Genomic DNA, 21,115 nt, shown 5'->3' on the forward strand with positions numbered 1-21,115 from the left:
AATCTTTCCAGTCATTCTGGGAAATGCATTTGAAATTGATATGCTTACTTTTTWAAATGGTGCTTTAAAATAATTACAGATTTCTTAGCTGGCAGTGTAAAATATTTTTGAGTGTTACAGCAGAGTTATGTTCTCTGTTCATACTCAGTCACAGAGACTGCACTGTGATCAGCTTTATAAAATCATGGTGTAAAATCTTAAGAAATGCCTAAGCCTGATTTGACCCAACTTAGTTAAACATGTTCCTTTTTGAGAGCAACACTGAGGTCTGTCCTCAATATCTCTTAATATCCCAAATAATTTATCTTTTTCATGTATTTTTAAGTTGGGGGTGATTGCTTTCAGTGCATGGAACCTGGCAAATAATTCTTACATGAATCCTTCAAGTTCTGTCAGGGAAGTTTACATTGGATGTTAGGAGCAATTTCTTCACTGAAAGRATTGCTAAGCATTGGAATAGGCTGTTTAGGGAAGGGGCTGAGTTCCTGTTCCTTGACGTATTTAAAAGATGTGCAGATGTGACACTTAGGAACATGTTTTAGGGGTGGACTTGGCAGTGCTGGGTTAATGGTTGGACTCAATATGAAAGGTCTTTTCCAGCCACAAAAATACAATTGTTTAATGATATTTATAGCAGCAACTTTTTTTTTTTTGTTGGGCAGATGTGCTTGTGACCCCAACACATTTGTGAAAAATATGAGTGCTTTCAATTTTTTCTATTTTATTTTCTGTTTCTGATTTCAGATATTCCWTATAGTTACTCATATCCAGGACGCTGTGTATAATGGGGAGAAAACTGGACCTTTCTGGCTTGACTGATGAAGAAGCAGAGCATGTGCTCCAGGTGGTTCAGCGAGATTTCAGCCTTCGTAAGAAAGAAGAAGAAAGGCTGAGGTAAGGATAAAAACATGATTAAGAATATTGGTCTATTTTGGTAATTAAAAACTAGTTTTGGAGGAAACCAGAGAACAACACAGCATTTTTGTGATGTTCTATGCATTAATAATTATTCCTGTCAYGGAGGCAAGAAATACTCAAACTCCTCCACATGAATTCAATTACTGAGTAGTAATTAATTTTTGCATTTAGTCTATCCTAGATTAAACCACAGCAGTGGTCTCTAAATCACCTGTGTATATCTCCTAGGTAGAGGTTAAGTAGTGTCTGACGTAGCAAAAGCAGAAGTTTATGTTAAAAAATGTTTCTGCCTGCTGTAGTCAGTTCCTTTTTCTTTATTCAGGAACTGTCTACATGCAAACATCTGAAAGTGAAGAAGTTCAACCCGTCTCTTTCCCCTGAAACAGTCAATGGGATATGTTTTCCATTGTGTTGAGATAACTTTGCTTTCAGTAGTCTGTGTACAAAATAGTTGCAAGCATAAACAATCCAGAAGAAAACAGATGGAACTTGTTGGCAAGGTAGCTGAGGAAATTCAATATGTGACAAGGGGATTGCTGATAGAGACCTGAATTGGTAGATGCAATATTTTTTTTGTTGTTTCAACAATATTTCCTTGAATTATTATGCCTGATTTTTTTATTATCTTCTTTGAACACATCATTATTTATTAGCTAGAGTGCTCTGAAGTCTCTGTGTATGGCTGGCAAATGCACATTCTTTTATGGTGCTACTCATATCTAAGGCATCATTTGTTTCATTTTTGTTTAGTATCAAACTGAAGTCAACAGAGCAGGAAGGTGACTGAAATCACCAGAAAACGAAGCAAATATACCATGTGTAATTGTAACTGAGAGGAATCCTGTCTCACCTGGAACATTAGGAGCAAGAAATGTGGCTTGCACCATAGGCCTGATTCAATTTTGGCATGCTGTGCCAGCTCTTTCTTGGGTTGGTACTGTAAGCTTGCTGCAGGGAGGAAAGACTGGATGAGGACAGCACACAGAATTTCTTTTTTTGACTGTTTGTTGTACCATGGGTTGTTCTGATTACTTCAGTTATTTTTCACAACCAAGAAATTCTAGAAACAGCTTAAGGAGAATGTGTGAGTGAGGTTTCTCTATTTTTTTTTATGCTGTGACTGGTTGTATCTTACTGGAGCAAGCACACCACAGTTAGGARGTGCTGGAGCATCTTCCCTGTTCTGTACAATAGATCCGGTACAGTGAGGTGGAAGGGGAAGGGTGAAAGGCATGCACACAGAAAATTGACCAGAAAGCCAGGATAGACAAAATTTCTGTTGGTGTTTGTGTTTTGCCATTTTGCTGCTGAAGTTTTTCATGAGACTTAACTGAATGATCACAAGGAGAAAACTGGTGTGGGAGGAACAGCTATAACACTGGAAAGGTAGGAGAAACACATGGATGCAATTCAGCAATATATGCGTATATATATTTCAAATATATATGACTTTCTTCTTGCAAAGTTAGGCCTTTTGCAAGTATTGAAGTATGTTGAAGTGCTGCAAATAATGAGCTGTACTAACAAAGCAAAAGTTCTGAAATACAGCTGATATTTAAGATATGAATTTAAGTAGTTTCAATGACACTGAAATTTRCCAGCGAAGTTCAAAGCTTAGCTCTGACTTAAAGGTATGATATTTTTTTCTTTCTTAAATTGGATTACTTTGATTGGTTTTGGTTGTTTGGTTTTTGGCTTTTTTTTTTCCTTCCAAAATGCAGAGTTAAAGGAAGGGTATAGCAACACATCTTTTTGTCTTATTATGTAATTTAAGATATAGAAGAAACTTTTTTCATCTTGCTATAGATTAGATTTTTTTATCTAATCTAACAGAGGAGATTAGATCTGCTTTGATGTTCTTGGCTCTGTTTTGTATTTAGAGCGTTATCAACTGGCAAAGTTTACCATATCGTTTCACTTTAGAAGTGAAACTTGGTAAAGCTTTGTAATATTTTCTAAGATAAAAAAGCTGGCATGTATGTATTTTATATGTTAGACTTTTAGACTTATTTTAATAAATCCAAAACGAAGCTGTATCTGRAGGTATGGTTTTGCATTTCTATTTTTTCTTCCTGTAACTGATTTGAGGTAAGCATTATTAGACTTTAAACAGAGCGCTTGAAGCTTYTGCATGTGATACTTTCTTAAGATAGGGTTTCTGTATAATTCTTCATATAATAGATAATTTTATTTTTGTATGCTTTTCCCCACTGAGATTTAAGTAGCTCTGTAGCTCTTTCACATATCTCCCTCTTATAACTATTGATAGCAATTATATCTAAAGATRAAGAAATACTTAAGGGAATATATGATAGATTTCCACTGTATCAGGAGAGCAATGAAAACTAAAAAAACCTTTCACTGTGAGTGAAAAAGCAACCACTGTGAGTGGTCCAATAACTTCAATTTTGCTTTGCTARTGGCAGCTGAACAGTTAACTAGTATAGTACAAGAAGTGAAACTTACCTGTACTTGTAAGAAATGTTTTTGAGGTAGTAAAATGACAACTGTTTTAGAGCGAACACACCAATGTTTTTCMTGATATTGCTGTTTTTACATGTTCCTTTATTTTTTGATATTCTGTAAATAAAATTACATAATGTATGGAGAAAAGCCATACTAATCATCTGCATTTTCTACTGCAAAGCTGTTTTGAATCTCTCTGCACTGAGTTGTTTTTGCAGTAGTTCTCTAATTTAAGTCTTTCTCAGAACTTTATCTCCTAGTGTTATCAGAGAGGTTGCTCTTGGACATTTTGTGAAAAAAAATTTGTSTGCTAAAACCTGTATGATAACAAGATAAACACATGTACATGTTTAGTGATTAGAGTGGTTGCTTTATTATGCCTTACTGCTTCATATCGGTTTCATTTATTTTTTTGCTATGGCTTTCAGCCTGATGTAAGATTAATATTTACTGTTCTTTGTCACTTGTTCACCCATTATCTTTCAATTTTGACTGTGTGTTTGTTTTGTTCTCTGGCAGTAGTGTTGTGTTTTTATTTACTCCAGTGTTAGTGTAGTCAACCAGAACCATTTGGCTAAAATTATAATGCAGACTTGTAAACAGATGGGCTGAGTTTACCATGAATTAGTTGAAGTAGACAAACCTGRTGTAACTAGAAAGGTGATTGGTTTGAGTTCCTTGGCATGTGTGCCCAGGACACATCCCTTCTGTCCCCAAAGCTCTGCAGGCTCTCMGGGCTCCTGGGATGCTAAGAATTGTAGATGGCTTTTTGAGGAAGTTGACTGGACATGCGAATGATTTGTTTCCTCATATACAGATTTATTAATTTTGCATTTCAGACTTCATGCAGCTGCAGAATGCCTGCACTGGGGAAGATTGGACTGTGTTGAGGGTTAAACATCTAATATTTTGTTGTGTATAACATTTGTGTCATATCTGCAGTTTGGGAGGGATTGTGTACTCTTTTTTTTCTTTTTCTTTTTTTTTTTCAAGAAGTGACAGAGGAGAGCTAATAAGAGCTTCCAAGGCCGAATGCGTAAAAGGTGTAGAAGTGTTTGCAGTCTTTCATTTGTTGCCTGCTTATTCAGTTTTCAAAACTGTCTAAATGTGCCACTGTTTATTCTCATCTACTGTGACAAAATCAGGTTTCTCTTTGGTTTTATTACCACTGTATTTATAACCAYGCTTGACTGTTTGTTAAAGGTCAGGAAGGTTGAGAAGTCAGGGTGTTTCAAATTAGTGAAATTATCATTTTACAGAAAATAATTGATGGATCATCTTACTGTGGTAGATCTGAATTTAGTGTTCAAATGACTGCAAAGAGAGGAAAATTAGAAGGGCAGAAGGGTTCAGGCATAGAAAGGGCTCAGTGCTGATCAGCTGTGAACAGAGCAGACGCTCTACCTGTCAGCAGCCACTTTACTTTAGGAAGCCATGGTTGGAGTGGCTGAAGCTGTCTTTCCATAATCATTGGCTAACAAAAGTTTCCATCACCACTGTGAATGCTGGATCAGCCACTTGCGTGGTGGTATTCCAGTGGCAAACCTTTGAAACTTGYTCTGGGCAGGGATGAAAAATGCTCCTTTGCAGGCAAGTGGTTCTCTTTTGTTTAAACCACTGCTGATAAATCACCTGAGAAAATGTATTTACAAAGAAAACCTGCTSACCTTCTGGTGCCACATGGATATGTGATCATAACGCATTAACAACTTAATGTACTTATGTGGGGTTTGCTGGAACAGCATCAGGGAAGTGTTGAGAATTCAYTGTTGCCCACAGGCAGAATCATCACCGTATCTTGCTTGATGTAGTGTATTTTATAGCTAGGTTGGTGAATATCAGCTTTGCTACTTTTATTTATACAGTCACATTTTGAGTCGTGGTAAAGACAAACGCAATGATTCATGGCCAATTTTCTGGAAGTGTTTTATTTGTAGAAATGAATGAGATGTCTGTGTTTGCTGTAGGGCCCTCTCTACTCTGGTTGTTCCTTTCCAGCCACAGAATGGGCAAGGGATTAGAACAGAGCCTTGTGGAGAAGACTGTGAAATGGTTTAAATTGCTTTTGCCTGCTTTCTTCTTTTTTGCTCCTTTTGCAGCATATCCCATTGTAGGATGAGTGGGCCTGTGAACAGGCTTCTAAAGAAGCAAATTCTCATACCTGACAAAACCCAGAAACCAGCTTGACATGTTCTTRTCAAACTACAGTAGACCCCAGTGTTTTTACAGTATGTGTCATGGGTCTTATAATGGATAAAATATTGAACTCCTTCCAAAGCTTGTTAATCAAAATATTGTCGGTGTGAGTCATATAAAACTGGCAAAATGCCAGGACAGACATTTGGGTAGCTATCTGTTGATTCTGCATATCAGTTCTTGTTCCTTCTTCCTGTGGCAGGCTTGTATCAAATACCTTAAACCAAACAAAAATCGAGAAAAAAAAAAACCCATCTGTCTTCCCTCTTCTCACCTCCAAGCAAAGTAGTTTTGTAGCTGTTTTCCTAGTGAGGAAGGAACAGGAGATTGGACTCATTGCATCAAGCTTCAGGGTTTCAGCAGAGGAACTTGTGATCAATACCTTATTGTTTGAAGTGATTTCATAAGGTCAGCCTTCCTGCCCTTCACTCTGATGGACAGTGTGGGAGAAGCCTATTGTGCCTTTTTTTTTTTTTTTAACTTGAGCAGGTAGTCACTGTTCTGCTTCCTGTGCCTGCTCATTAACTCCCCGAGGGATCTGGAGAAGGAGGCTGTAAAATACCACTTCATATTCCTGCTTCTGCCCACGAGGCTTGAAAGGAAGGCCATTCTGTGCTAAGGAGACTGGCCAGCACATCTTCATGGGTTGTCCTGACAGACGTGTTCTCTCGCTGTGATGAAGGGTCTTGGAGCAGTTCACTCCTCTGAGAAAGTTGCTCTTTGTGATTCCCATGTTGAAACAGCTGCACACTTCTCCAGTGCAAGGTTCTGCTGAGCTCTCATAAGTTTAACACTCATATGTCTAAAATTACTTTTGGGTGCAAGGAATGATTCATCAGAATCTAGCTGCATCTAAATACATTATTTTGCTAGTGCTCCAACTTACAAAACAAGATTAAAACATATGTAGGGCACTACAGCTGTTTCCTGGACGTAAGGGTTCATTAACAAGATTAAGAGCAAGACATCTTTTTTTTTTTTTTTTTTTTTTTTTTTTTTATAGCTTATCACCAGTTTTGTTACATAATGTTCCAAGATGCAAACCTGTTTTCTAGCTCACACAGTCTGTCACGATTAAGAGTTGTCAGTAGCTGCATCTGTGTACTAGATGCTTTACACTGTTACTGTGTAGCCCTCTCTCAACAGCCGTGTTTAATATTTTAACAGATATTCCTTAGCGGTGTTCTCAGGTCAGGATAAGTTGCCTATCAAAAAATGGCATCTTGGATGAATTCTGCATGAAAGTCAGGTAGCTAATGGGTTTTTTTGCTGCAGTCAGTAAGGATGCACTTTAAAATGCATTTAGAAACTGTTACTTGCTGCTAATTTCAGGAAATATTGATCCAAGTGTGTTGCTTGCTATGGAATAATGTCGTGTTTGGCGTTAGACAAGGAAAGACGTCAGTGRTGATGCAAGGTCTTACCTCATGTGTAGTGCAGCAGCATTTTGAGTCCTTTCTGTGGTTTGCCCAAAATTCCCTGCTCTGAGACCACAAGGCCCCGGTGCAAAGGGCTGAGTGTTCTCCTAACTCTGACATTGATCCCTGCCTCACCTGTAAGTGGAGGAAGTGATTGCAGCTGACAAGGARTAGGATCTGCTTTGTGCTTTACAATGGAGAAATCAGGGCATTGGAAAGGAGCTGGCTTCTGAAGCCAAGAACTGTCAGCTGTTTTAAGTTACATATTTGGGCCCAATGTTCTTCTGCCTACTGGAGGCARAAGTGCCAGGGTACTTCCAAGAAGCAGCTTATACTTAGTTGTCTCTAAAATAAGTTCTGTGCATCTTGCTTTTGCATTCTTGTGACTGTGATGGGAACCCACTATGATTGTTCTTATTCTTTGAATGGCACGTAGATGCTGTAGGGGAAGCATAGATGGAACTTCTCAGCAAGTTCTTTCTGGCAAGTATTTGGATATAGGCAATTCCAGATGTGAGTTTTGGCTTTTTCAAAATGTATTTACAAATACAATTTTAACTGYGAGGATGTGCTGGTGAACCAAGCATCATCTCTTGTGCTTCTTCATGCTTATGAAAAGGTGCAAAAGAAAAAGCCTAATTTTAGGTAACATTAGAGAACCTTGTTATAGAAAGAAATGTCTCCAGGTAACAGTTTTCATATTGGACAGGCCATGGGGGATGTAGCTGAAGTACATCCCACATGCWCTGTGCCAAGCTTGCATAAACTGTAGGTAAGTATTTAAAGGAAGCAGCATGATGTTGCAGAGATGTTATAAAACATACTGCAGGCTTTTTTTTGTGTAATTTGGTCTTCATTGTGCGTTATGACTAATCAAATTATTGGCTACAGTTTAGCTAAAAGTAGTGAGTGTTCCTAGTGATAATGAATASCCATAATGTAAAATCAATATTTAATCTCTGGTGTCTCGTGTATGAAGAGTCTAAGCTGTTAAACGTGACTTGAAGTAGTAATCTTCTCTCACCTGACCGGCCCTGCAGTGCAGGAAAGGGATGTTCCCCTGCTTGTGAACTCCTGTTGTTACAGTTTAGTCCACCTTAAGTGTTGGTTTCTCTGTTTGCACCATTGGTGGTACTTTCAAGTTGTGGCAGAACATGTGAATAAGCATGAGAAAAATGGCTGCATAACTTATTTTATTCAGGATTTATTCTTCTTATTACAGTTCAGAGAACAGGGATACTCTGAGTGCATTTCCATATAATGTTGACTCACCTGTAAGTAGTGAAAAGTGTTACAGTTTTGGAAGAGGTGCTGTATTTAAAGTGAGGGTTGATTTTTGATTTTGGGGTTTTTTTTATGACAGAAGGGAATGGTTTTACTGAAAGTTTCTACAGCAACATGCTATAGGCCTGCCCTTGTYTGCACCAATCTGGATGGATCTGACTGAAGCTGCAGGGCTTCTGTCTTAATACTTGCCTTTGGTTATCTAGAAAATAAGAAATACTGCTCATCATTATGAAGTTAGCTCATTATCAGTCTGAGCATGACTTTTCATTTTGATGTGAAATTTGACTAGTAATCCTTTTTTCAGAAATACACTTTATAGAAGAGTGAAAGTACACATTCAAGAAACACTGATRTGTGTGAAGGGGAAAGACTTCTGCTTYTACCTATGGAGTAGTAAYCATTCCTAAGAAGTATTATAGTATTTCAAGAGATGGTACATTTAAAGAAATTAATATTGACTAGAAGTTGGATTTGTTGATGTTTTTATTTCAAGTATTGTAGGTRAATCAAGGGATAGTCTTTGCATTGGTTACTTCAAGCATTTCTTTGCTCTTTGTTCTTCATAGACAATGTAATTTCTCTGGTCATCCTTTTATGACCAGTTCCTGTGCCTCTAGTTGGTAATAAAACCAAGACCAGGCTGTAAGGAACAGCACAGAAAGAGGACAGAGTGAAAAAGGGCAGCTGTGAAGCTGAGTTTCCCTWGGAACTGAGCAGCTGACTATGGAAYTGTATCATAYTGTCCATGCTTTTGAAAAAAGAAAAGGTCTATTTGAAATACTCCCTAATACTTCCTTTCTGAAGCCTATGAAGAACCAAAAGCATCATCCACATGACAAATAAATGTTCTGTATGTGGAAGGTGCACTTTGAGGAGGTAAGGCTGTATCAGAAAGAGCARCCTGAGTGTTTTGTTCACTATGCTGAAGCTTAGGGAGTGTCACAAGATCTGCCTCGGGCTATTGAATCAGCAGAGCTGGATGTTAATAAATGGCTTTGGTGAGTTTGTGTTCACCAAACACCTCCTCCTGCAGGTTCTAGAGAACTCTTGTCTTCTGCAGATTCCTRCTTAAAGCTGTGCCAAAGGAATAGGCTGTGCTGAATGGGATATGGTTCTTAGAAATCTGTCCTGAGTCTGGGAGYCTGTGTCTTGAGAGATCCATGGAAAGACAGCTGCTTTATAAGTTACTTGTGCCAGATGCTTTCTTCACTATTGTACCTCATTCCAAAGTGAGCTATTGCAATCTGTAATCTGCTTGCTTTCCAGAAATGGCCCCATGTGTATCTTAAGAAGAACTGAACTTTTAGTAGTAATAAGCATGTTCTGTGTTTATGGTGAGTTCCAAGAACTACCAGTCAACTTCTGTGAAGAATGGAGCTACCTGAGTTGAAGTGTATGTTAGAGATTGCTGATCTCTCTTTCAAAAATGCCAAAATTTTCAGCATGAAGTTTTCTAAATGAAATTGGTGAACATTTTCAGCTAAAGGAAAGGGAGATATGCRTGTGTGGGAGAATACCACAGATGTCAAAACACTTTGTCAACACTTCCAAAGTGTAGCTTTAGAAATATCTTTGGAGATACTTTCTAACTGTAACACATTCTGCCACTTGTTGGTTCATACTTGAAATCAAGTGGATTTGCTTTTCTTACCTCTGTGAAAATTATAAAAAAGAGTATTAGTAATAGAAATTAATATGTCAAGTTTTGCATTTATACTACTGTAGACATACAAAAATTATCAGATATATCTCAGCTGAGGGTATTATGCAAGTTAATATACCACATAGTTTTGCTGCAATGGGTGTTGCCTAAGTATATGATCCTACCCTATGATAAATATAAATGCAAGATAATTATGATTCACCCTTGAGGGGCACAGTAAGGAGCTTCGTGTTTGCCTAAGGGAAGGAACTAACATATGGGCAGTTACTAGAGTCATGCTTTTTACTGTAATTTAACTTGGGGTAAATTGTTAATCTACTGTTGCCTTTATTTGCAGTTGGTATGTATTTGGCTCTGTGCCTGAGGCGAGAGCAAGTCTTTGAACTGCACACCAGAGTTGTTTTTGATTGGAATGAATTATAACTGCTCAATATATTTGCTTATGCCTCTTTTCCTTTATTGCTRTAATAATTTGACTCTCCTTCTAGTTATGACTTTAAGTTCTCCTGAAAGCATTCGAACTCAAACATGCTTTTTTAAGCTTTTTCCTCTACGGTATTTACTTTACCCATTCTGCTATCCTAACTCCTTTGAGGAAAATAATAAATACCTCTGTAAAGCTGGTTTACAGCAGGATTGGTATACTGGAGCATCATAATAACTCTTCATTAATGCAGTTCTTCAGTGCATTAGGAAGATGCAAACCAAATGCTCTTTTATGGCAAATTATGTGTGGTTCTTGATACGGTGTGGATTGTAATTTGGCTAGTAAATACTGGACGATATAGGCTGCGAATGGTGTGCTGCTTCTGCAGCAMTTTCAGCTTGAAAGGCAATTCTAAATTTATCTTGGATTTGTGAAGCACATTGGAAAGGGAATGAAGCACAGAAGTCAGTGTTTGCATCCCAATCAAAAGAAGTCTAAATCAGGAAGCAATTAAAAGAGATGCCTGATGGAGGTGGCAGGGATTTATAATTTTTTTCTGCTGTACAGAGACACTTTGATTGAGATTCAACAAAAGAATCTTTAATGTCTCTCTTGGCTACTGCATAGCATTTGTCGGTGAGGGTAGCCGATCATGTGCTGGTGGCATCTCTCCTTTATCCTTCCTCAGTTTTCATCAGTGCACAATGGATGTTTTGGTTTTTCTCAGAGCATGGCACTAGGAGAGGGGACCATTGCATTGTGATAGAAGATTTGTCATTAAAGRGGGGCAGCTCATTAGTGTTGCTGTGGTCCTATGGTTTTTATGGTTCTTGAACCTGCAGGAGGTGATGAGCTATTTGCTTCTGTTTTGATTTTGGGGTAATTTTTTTTTCTCCTTTATGTTCCTGTTTAAGAAAATAAAAATAAACTTGTGTTATTCTAGTGGGAATGTTGAAAATATGATTAATTTTAAAGGCTTTTTGTAACTGCATGTAGGTTATCAGTTATCCTGGAGATAATCCTGTGGTAATCCTTCCATCACCTTGGTCACACAAAGGAATGAACCTGTCTTTTCAATTGATGTTCCTTCAGTTGATAGCAAGATGTCACCTGTGACTGTCTTGTGAAAACTTGATTTTATTGGATTGTGGACTAGTATGAAAATACTCACATACTTGTATGGCAGATATTCATATCTCTTGTTAGATAGGACACTGTAATCCAAATAATGTCACTGGTAAAGAAATCTGCTCCCTGCCATAAAGTATCGTTTGAAGTTTGTACATGCCTCATAAATATTGCCTGTTGTTTTTTCACWGTTACATTATTACAGCTCACTGAATTTAATGCATAAAAGTGGAATGTGAATTTGTTTCATGTATAGCTAATTGATTATCTAAAGAAAAAAGTAATTTTACTGTAAATTAWTTAAAATTACAGTGAATTTGTATTTATTTTCATATTTTATTTGTATTTMTTTTCATATTTTACRCACCTTGATTCTTAAGAATAGTTCTTCCCTGCCTACATAAACCTAGTTAGCTAATCTGATTTGTGAGCTGGTGGATTTATTCTATGCTAAGTGGTGAATCTGTGTAAAATTGCATTTTTTTTAAGTTCAGAAAGGAGCTCTTAAACAGTTTACATACCAGTCCGGGACTGGTGAATTTTCTGTGTCTCAGCAGGCAAAGTGTGCAGTAGCCTGATCATTGTTCTCCCTTCTGCCACCTGGAATTTTCATTTCTACTTGTATAGTATATAATAGAATACTGACCGGTACCACCACCCTAACAAAGTGTACTTTCAGACTGCCAGAGGAGGTGAGAAATTAGARAAGAAGACAGCCTCTGAAATAAGAGTTTTGTAACAAGTCAAGCATGTACCTTCATGTTTGCCATTAACAAAGGCTGGACTTGCAGCTCTCCAAAGATGCAAACTTGAGATTTGAAAAACTAGCTTAGAACTTAAAAAGTAGCYCAGTTTCAGAAATGCTAGACCCTGAGACTGAAATAACATTCAGGTGTTTGGAATAGTGTTAAGCACAGTCTTTTGGGTGGGATTTCTGAGGGCTGTGAATGAAGGTTTTCCTAGCTTAGGTTACATCAGCTCTCTGAAAGTACCTGCTTGACAGTGTTTTTAATGTTTTATAGTGSGTCTGAGGAGGAAGAACCTTTAAATTCTTAACACTTGCCAAACTTTTAGTTTAGTTCCAGGCTGGTATTTTTCGTATTCTGAATAAAAATGAGGGCAGAACACAAGTATCGATAACACAAGAGTGAATAATTTTTCTTTCTAATCAAACAAAAGATTATTCTAGTCCTTAGTAGAGTCTATGATCACCAAAAAGTGTTCTCCTAGCTGACAGTTCTCTCAAACTTCATTTGTCTTTAATCAATCGAGGAAGCAGTTCCAGGCCCTGTAATGCAAATCATTGCTGCCCTTGGGTAATGTGAAAAAATGCAGTATTCCATTAATCAGCTTTAGACTCAGTTTTGTARAAGGAAAGACAGCAACTCCACCATCACAGAAATTTAATTTGTGCACAATTTAAGAGGACTCTGCTTTGACCTACATTTCTCTGGCTAAGTTGATAGCATTGGAACTTTTAATGATAGTAAACTAGTTTTCAAAATTTCCTCTAGTCTTGTGTTTAAGATAAGTTTCAGATGCMTATCAGTAATGACTCCTGCTAGCAATGGTGAGTGGAACTGCTAAGAATCAGCARCTAAATGGTCTTGTAGGCTGTTGAACAGGAAATGCCTGACAACAGGACTCTACATTAAAATGTTCTTTTAAGCAAACAGTCCTGGCCATTGACATCTACTGTGAATGAATTAGAGCAGAGGATAATGTTGCAAGAGGAGAATGTAATGTCATCACTTTGAGCAGAAATTATGATCTTGAAAATATATGTTACTTTGGTATTGCAAGCCTTGCTGCTTTAGCATCAATTACTGACATTAGCATTAAATACAACTAATGYGATGAGTAAAGCAGTACATAATTGTAGTGTATATGAAAAAGTAGAAATTTTATAAACTGCTATGATGCTCTTTTCATTCAGTGGAAAAATCTAATATTGATGTTTTCTGCAGAATAGTAATCTCAAAAATTTGCAGGTATTTCAGTCACTTATTTGGTGTCTCCGCATTTAACTTGCTTAGTATGRTGGCATTTTCCTTTGATTAGTTTGCTTCAGCATTTTACACATTATACTGGTGTCTGAGACAAAGGAGATTAGGAAAGAGAAGAAGCAAGAATATCATGAAAGTCGCGGTTACCTGGTGAAATCTGACGTTTCCTTTATCTGCTTATCCTCTCACCGTTTGGCTGCCTCTGTCGTGGTTGATGAGTCTACTTCATATGGCTTTGCATGGATAAAACTCTTCTGTACTATGGAATTCTTTCTTCACTGCAACAAATAATTTMGTTTTGGGTAACAGCAATTAGTATGGAAGATGTAAAGTCAAGATTGAGTGTTTTTCTTTCTGAATAATAAAAAACCAAACTGTGAGGCACTACAACTCCAAGATACGTGTGTATTTAAGTCTTTGCATTTTGTAGTTGCCTAATATAGCAAAACTTGAGACCAGAACAGCTTACTGTAGGGATGCTAATAGATATGAGGTTTCATGAAGCCCTGAGAAATTGTGTGACAGAAATAACAAACACAATTTCTTTTTATATCTTGGACCTCTTGGAAAAACAAACATTCTCCATGGATCTCTGTGATGAGAAAATATGTCATGATACATGTCGTGCTAAATAGATCTATCTGCTGATACATATGATAGGTGTTATATAGGTCTTCTCTTTTTTTGAGCTCCTCAAATGTTTCCAAGTATTCTGCTGCTTTGCAAAGCTTTAAATTATGCTGTATGTTCATTTTCCTACATGGCTTGTGTAGGCTACTATTTACTGCTTCATGTTGATCATACATGATGTGCTTCCTAGAAAAACTCCTAATTTTGATTTTATAGACAAGCAATTGTTGAGAAGATTGCTCGTATTGTCATAGTTTTAGAGTTTGAGACAGTAAATCCATTTCCATGGTGATAGTAAACCACACAGTGGTATTTRTTGCAGAACCTTTGAGTTGCATAATTACTCTCTCTACTATCAGTGTCAGAAAAGGCAATGAAAATACTATATTTAAAGTATAAGCTCATGCATAGTCCTGATGATGAGTTGTTTAAAAGTGGATGTTGCTTCCTGGCAGGAATCATTTGACAGGGTGTCCATTTTCCCTCCACATCATGTGAAATCTGGTGAAATTRCCCAGGAAAGTGACTGGAAGGGGAGCCTTGTACAGAAGGAATTTGTGTAAAAAGCAGCTGCCATTCAAAGCAGAAAAGCCTGATGTTTCCTGTGTACCAGAATCCAGATGCCATTGGCATTGCAGTGATCCTGGCTGTTTGTTTAAAGCACCGTGGGTGTCAGAGCTTTCTCCTTGTTTTGGGAAAGTCTCAACTGGCACCAGGATTTTGTCATGTTATCCTTTGTATCCTGCCTCTTCCTTTACTCTTGAGGCATGTGGTAGGGGAAGAAAATTGTGCTCATCTCACTATGTCTGTGTGTGTGTGTGTACAGAAGGTTTGGGATGTGGTCTGGAAGCTCTTCTGTGTGATGCCATAATGGACTCACAAATTTGTCCTACTGTGGGGAAGAGAGGAAGGCTTCACAAAGTCACACTTTGGCTGACTGCCATTCAGCAAGGTGCAGCCAGTGTGATCATGTTTGACTTAATGAAACCTTTTAATGTACACCTAGTTCAAAAATCTTGAATGTAAAAATTCTTATTTGAAGTTCCAGATTCACAGTTTCTTGTCATTCTTTTATCAAGTGCATTCTCTATYCCCTTGATACTAACTGTAAACCTGACCCGTGCTGCAGAACTTGAGCTGAGTTCTTTCAATTTGATTCATAGCTGTCCTTTTAAAATCCCTGAAGCACTGGGGAGATGGAAGTATTGGTTGTGCAGCCTTTTCATCACCAGCAGGGTTGCACGACTGTGAGTAATTAGATTTTTTGGTAAAGTATTGCACAAGAAGTAATAAAGCCATCTGTGTTTTCAATTTAGCAATGTTATGTCTTCGGGGCTTCTGAGAAATAAGAAGTTATATATTGATTTTCATCAAACAAGTATGAATACTCGCTGGGAGAAAGTCTGCAGCTTAAAAAAATAAAAGACTTGTGTTTCAGCTCAAGTTAATATTTCTGAAACCATCATCTCACAAATCCAYGCCTGAGATAGTAACACTTCAAGAGTTAAAATTTTAGACATATTGAGCCTTTTGTTTAAGACCTGTTATTTACAGTTCTCCTATTACTTTTAATTTCTGTGGGTTAGAAGCAAATCAAGCACCATTTCTGTGTCTGTTAGSTAAAATGAAACTATCACATGAAAGGCTTTAGCTTTCATTATAAACCTAAATCTTTAATAGTTAGAGAACCCGGACTGTGTCTTTCATCCATCCATTTACAATCGTTGCTTCAGTGTTGAATATGAAGAACTAAATTGTCACATGAAAGATAATTTTAGTTGATTGCAAACATGCATAGTGTGGGCAATATTCATATTTCCCCCACTGCAGCTGGTTTCCACTAGCATTGGTAGATAATCTGTCATTAATTTTTGCAGCTAACAGTGAATTTGTTATTAAAATGGTTAACAGTGAAGTAGGCTTTCAAGGTCTTTGCCTACTAATGTTTGTCTTATGTAAGAAACAAAAAAGACAAAATCCRTATGTCATTGCAGATTGTACTATAAATACTTCAGTTTGTTTTTTTTTTTATTTCTGAACTCATCACAAAGATTTGGTGAGTATGTAAATTTTAACTTCTTTTTTTCTGAACACTGAATTATTCTGTGATTGCTGTTACTTCCAGTCCATACTGAAATATTTGTCTATACATCRTGCAGTAAATTGCTGTAGAGAAAGGAAAGTCACAAGTGGGGACTGAGAGTTGAAAGTGTCTCAGAATTTATGTTCTGTAGCAATTTCTGAATCATATAATAAATACATTTTTACTGTTTGATTAAATTTAGGCCATAAAAATTAATCATCCTATATTTAGGTTTGTGAAATAATAAAAAGAGGAGGAGGAAATGCAATTTTCCTCCCTTTTTTCCTAATTTTTTASACCAAGGAAGGATATGCTCATCCTTTTTCTCCTCCCTGCTTCCAGATGATACAATTGCATTCTCCTCTGTTTCATGCTTTGGSCAAATGCAGTGTTGGTACCTCCAGTCTGCTATACCTTTTTGCTAACAAATTTGATTACAAATTAGTTTGTTACTTAGTTATGAAGTGCAGTATAGGTGTTGTACGGATATGTCGTGCTGAGGTGGTTTTTCCACATTCTGTGTAGCTGTTGTCCCTGTTAAATACATCTGTAGGGGCACTTTCCTATCTGGAGAATAGCATTGTAAAAACTTTATTGCTCATCTGGAGGGACCTTTAGATGGCTGAAGTCTATATCCTCACCAGCAAATGACAGTTTGAAGTTTATCTGCTTATATAGAAGAAATAGTTCCAAACTCAGTCAATAGTAGCTAAAATACCCTCACTGCCCTGGAACGGGACAGGCATTCACTTGAATGTTCCTGAAGCCTTGCCATGGGCCAGTTTTCCATCTTGACAGAAGGAGGCAAGGGACAAATTTTCTGGGCCAAGACACTATTCTAGGGACACAGGAAAGCTCTGTTCACTCACTTGCACCTTCATGTACTTCTTTGCATCTGGTCTGGTATCGTTTCATTAACTCTGGAATGAAGAGAGTGGAAGATGGCAAACAATTTAGGTAAATGATTCCCAATTACAAAGAGACGGGAGAGGCTGCTTGTCTCTCACCTGTTTCTACGTACTGGTAGGAGGTTGAGAGCCCTTGTAGAGAAGGGGCCTTTCTTGCATTAACTACCACATTGTCTGCCCTCCTTCAAAAGCTTTTCTTTTTCCCTACTGATTAGTGCATCCTCCTACATCCCCTACAGATTGTTGAATTGACTGGGAGATGTGCCTCATAATTGTTAAGCCCATCARCTTGTTTTGTTTGTGCCTGTTCTGAAGTAATGAATACCTGTTTTGGGCAGTAAAGCAGAGGTCAGTGCAGCAGGACTGTATCCTACTATGTGCAGCTGTGGTCTCAGGGCTGAAAGGGTCATATTCCCTTATGARTCCCTGCAGGGCTTATTAGCTCCCAGGCAGTACAAACAGGACTAAATTGTTTCTGGTGTCAMACAGATTTGTTGTGTGCCTTACTGTGCTCCAGCATAGATGCAGTCCTAGGGGAAAAAACGTGTGCAAAGTGCGTATATGGAARAGCCTTATGACAGAGAACCAACTGCTTTTGTGTAAATGGTGTTTCATTGTAACTGTGTGTAAGGGAGRAGGTAAATCACCTCAGCACTGTCAACCCAGCTATTAAAAATGCAACCCACCCTAAAATAGTAAATAGTTTTTCAAAGGCCTCTGGTTAAAGAAGGCGAGAGTTATTAATTTTTCTTTTTACATCCAAAGGATAGCATTTTCTCCTCTGTGTAGAAAAGCAAAACCTAAAATGTTTTCTGTTCCTAAGCAAACAGAACTTTGTTTTTTAGGAGTTTTTCTGTCATTTTTCAGAAGCCCTTGGGGAGAATAAAAAATTACGATGTCAGTTTCTCATTTGTATGTGCCTCATCTTGTTCATCAAGAACTTGAAATGTGTTGCAGTGTTAAATAACCCATTCCTGACCTAAGAAAAGTGAACTTGGCTCTTCTGAATGTAAAAATTAAAACATGGCTATGTTTTTAAAAACATTAATTATTTTAAGCAGTAGAACCAGATTTATATTGATTGCTTTTATATAATTAGCTTTATGACAGCTCTAAGTTGCTCATTCAGCTGGAAGAACAGACCTTTACAATGTATCGGAAAAGTCTTTCGGTTTGTTGAACTCGCCAGAACTGAAGTTGTGCAGTGATAATTGGTTCCAATATATTTAGCTGCCAAGTGTGTTAGAGTGGCCTTTTTTTGAAATGTGACTCATGCATCCCTGGCAGGGATAAGTGCAGGATCTTTGAGGGTTATTTATGTTCTATAAAATCCCCTGTAATCAATTTGATAGTACTTGAGGGACCRTAGATGACAGAGGCATGGGTCAGAGTGAGTTCAGAAAGGTTTCTTTGTTTTGGGGAAATATGCTTAGTCTGAGTTGAGTGTGCTCTTTGTTTTTCCCTCATCCCCTGCAACTGATTTTTAAACCAGACTTCTGATAGAGCCTTGTACAATAAAAGCGTTCTGGGAGAGTTTTGTTGTTAGTGGAATAAAGTATTTCACAGGACAAATGCAACCTTCACACTTCTGGCATGTTAGTGCAATCGCTCTTATYTCCATGAAACATTTCTGATTGCTGTTGCAGCAGCACTGCTTTCACCTCATCTCTCTCTCAGCTGATCTCGCTACAAGGTTCTTTTATAAAAGTGTCACATTCATTCTGTATGTGTAATTYTTTCCTGTTTCTGATTAATCTGTGTGTCCTGCCAGCCTCTCTCCCTTGCAGCCCTGCAGCTTTTCTTTCCTGTGCCTTTGGGTATGAATCAAGAAGCAGAAGTGGGTTGAACCTGTCCAAGGAGTGARGAGTACTTTTCTCACTGTGGCTGAAGGGCAGCTCTAGTACAGTGTAAATAGTGTTGCATTTCACCCGAAATTAACTCTGCTATTAGCTGCTGTGTTTGTTACACCAATTCAGATCTGGTCTCAACTTTGYTTTGCCCCAGGGGAGTGTGGGGCAAAGAAACCAGTTTGCTTTTGTGGATTTTTTGATCCTGCTCAGATCCTTTTGATCCTGAAACTGGCAGCCCCTGGTTTTGTACTGTGCTGCTTCTTGGAGGTGTCCAGTCTGGCTACTGACCCTTCAGACAGAAATTTGAAACCAGACAGGATTGACATAGTGGAGAAGCTGGTAGCCAGTTTAAGTACCCTGGGAAATCAACCTGATCCTCCTCTAGTAGACTTGCATGCTTAGCTGAGGAAACCAGGGTGTTCTGTGGGTACAAACACTGTAGCTGGTCAGAGACCTTTACTTAGCARGGGATTAGCTGGGTTCACTGACCTGGGCTTCAGCCTCAGCTGTCCTTAGAGTGTGTTGGGGTTTTTATCTTCTTGAGTTTGTTAGGACTTTGGCATTTCTTGAAATAAGCTTATGTATCTGATTCARCAAGGTTTTGTTCTTGCTCTTTGTAGTATTAATAAAAACCAAAGGTTTAATCTTGAAGACACAAGCTCTATGGAACCATGCACCTATGGAGATTTGTCAGCTCTAATCCTGCGTGTGACCTTCTCAGCAGAGCATAAGAGGACTATTGTTGCTGTTTTGGCTTGTACTCTTTACACACTGTAGCAATGATTTAAACCTGAGGGTTTTTTGTTTTTTCCTTTTTTATGTATTAAAGTATTCTTTCAATATTCTATCAAGTCTGGTTTTATTTTAATGAAGTAATATATAAATAAGTATTTTCTGTTTGCATCACTCCTCCCCAAATTAAGGATATTCAGTTGAGAAAATAATGAAATATTGGAATAGGGGATACTGGCAGAAAGAGAGAGTTTGTCAAGCCAGAACAGTTTCTTTGAGGGAATAGGCAAAGGAGGACAAGTAGATTTTCCTGTGTCAGGCTGCAGCAGAGGAAGCAAAGCAAGTCAGGTTAGTGTTGCATACAGATTTATCCCTGTGTGTGTAACGTTGACACACTTAACATCAGTTCTAACAGCTAGAAGAGTTGGGACAAAAAAAGTTGGGGTAATAATCATATAAAGGTGTGGAGGTTTTTTTAATGGGGTTTTGGCAATAAGAGTAACTTCAACCTGAATATATCATTTTATGATGTCTTTTTTGCTACCCATTTTAGTTTCATTCTGTTTTACTTGCATGATGAACCTCTTACTCATCTCATTCAAGTGTTTGTGTATTTAATACTACTTTTTTCRCTTTCAGTCTTTCCTTCATCATCATACCGTCTTGTTTTCTGTTAGAAATGCTAAAAGATGCCAGTCTTAGAATCATGTCCTTTACATTGTTATAAATAAGTCTAAAATCCTAAGAGACTGTATCTTTTGGGAAACATTTTATGCTAGGTATTTCTGATCTGAATGATTCTTTTATCAGACTTTTCACAGGTGGTGTTGGTCATTACATTGAACCTGTCCTTTGTTATCTATTAATTGTGATGTTACTTTCAAAAATTAAGTGATATGTCCTATAAAGAAAATATATTCAAGTTTCATGTTATTTGTGCTTCTATTTAATATGTTGTTAGTATACTTTTTCATCTTGTTAYTGAAAATTTAAGTTAGTTGCTGGCACATACTGACAGGTTCATTCCCACCTGGTTTTCACCATTGTTTGCTCCAAAGTATTGATAAAATAATATTTCCAGAGATGCCTTATCTTCTATGTTTGACAGCTTGCACCCTCAGCTAAATAGCATTCAAATGCAGTGTTTTCTGGGCAGGACATGTCGTTCTTAACTGGTTCTTGTGAACCTCAAGCATCCAGATCCTGCTTTCAGAAAATATATATTCCAAGTGACAGCTTGTCCATAAGTATATATGTTGTTCCTTTAAAGTCGGCTTGGGACAGGTTCTCTGSAAAGCTGCTGACCTTGGTGTGAATACATCTATAAAACATAATTTTAGAATACAGTGTTGGAATTGCAGCTATTGCTTAAAAATAGATGGAGGACTTGAGGTTTTGATTTC

General features: G+C 37.6%; 1 protein-coding gene across 1 annotated transcript in view; it reads left to right on the plus strand.

The window, feature by feature from the left end:
• Positions 1-751: 751 nt before the first annotated feature.
• LOC130583973 (rab effector MyRIP-like) overlaps positions 752-21,115 on the plus strand; it is a 165,691-nt gene continuing 145,327 nt past the window's right edge. The window contains exon 1 of the mRNA XM_057383684.1: positions 752-894. Within this exon, the coding sequence (XP_057239667.1) occupies positions 785-894 (110 nt within the window). The 5' untranslated portion in view covers positions 752-784. The remainder of the gene's footprint in view (positions 895-21,115) is intronic.

The sequence above is a fragment of the Malurus melanocephalus genome, unplaced genomic scaffold (genome assembly GCF_030028575.1).
Source record: "Malurus melanocephalus ecotype Western Australia unplaced genomic scaffold, MMel_1.1 scaffold_652, whole genome shotgun sequence".
Lineage (NCBI taxonomy): Eukaryota > Metazoa > Chordata > Aves > Passeriformes > Maluridae > Malurus > Malurus melanocephalus.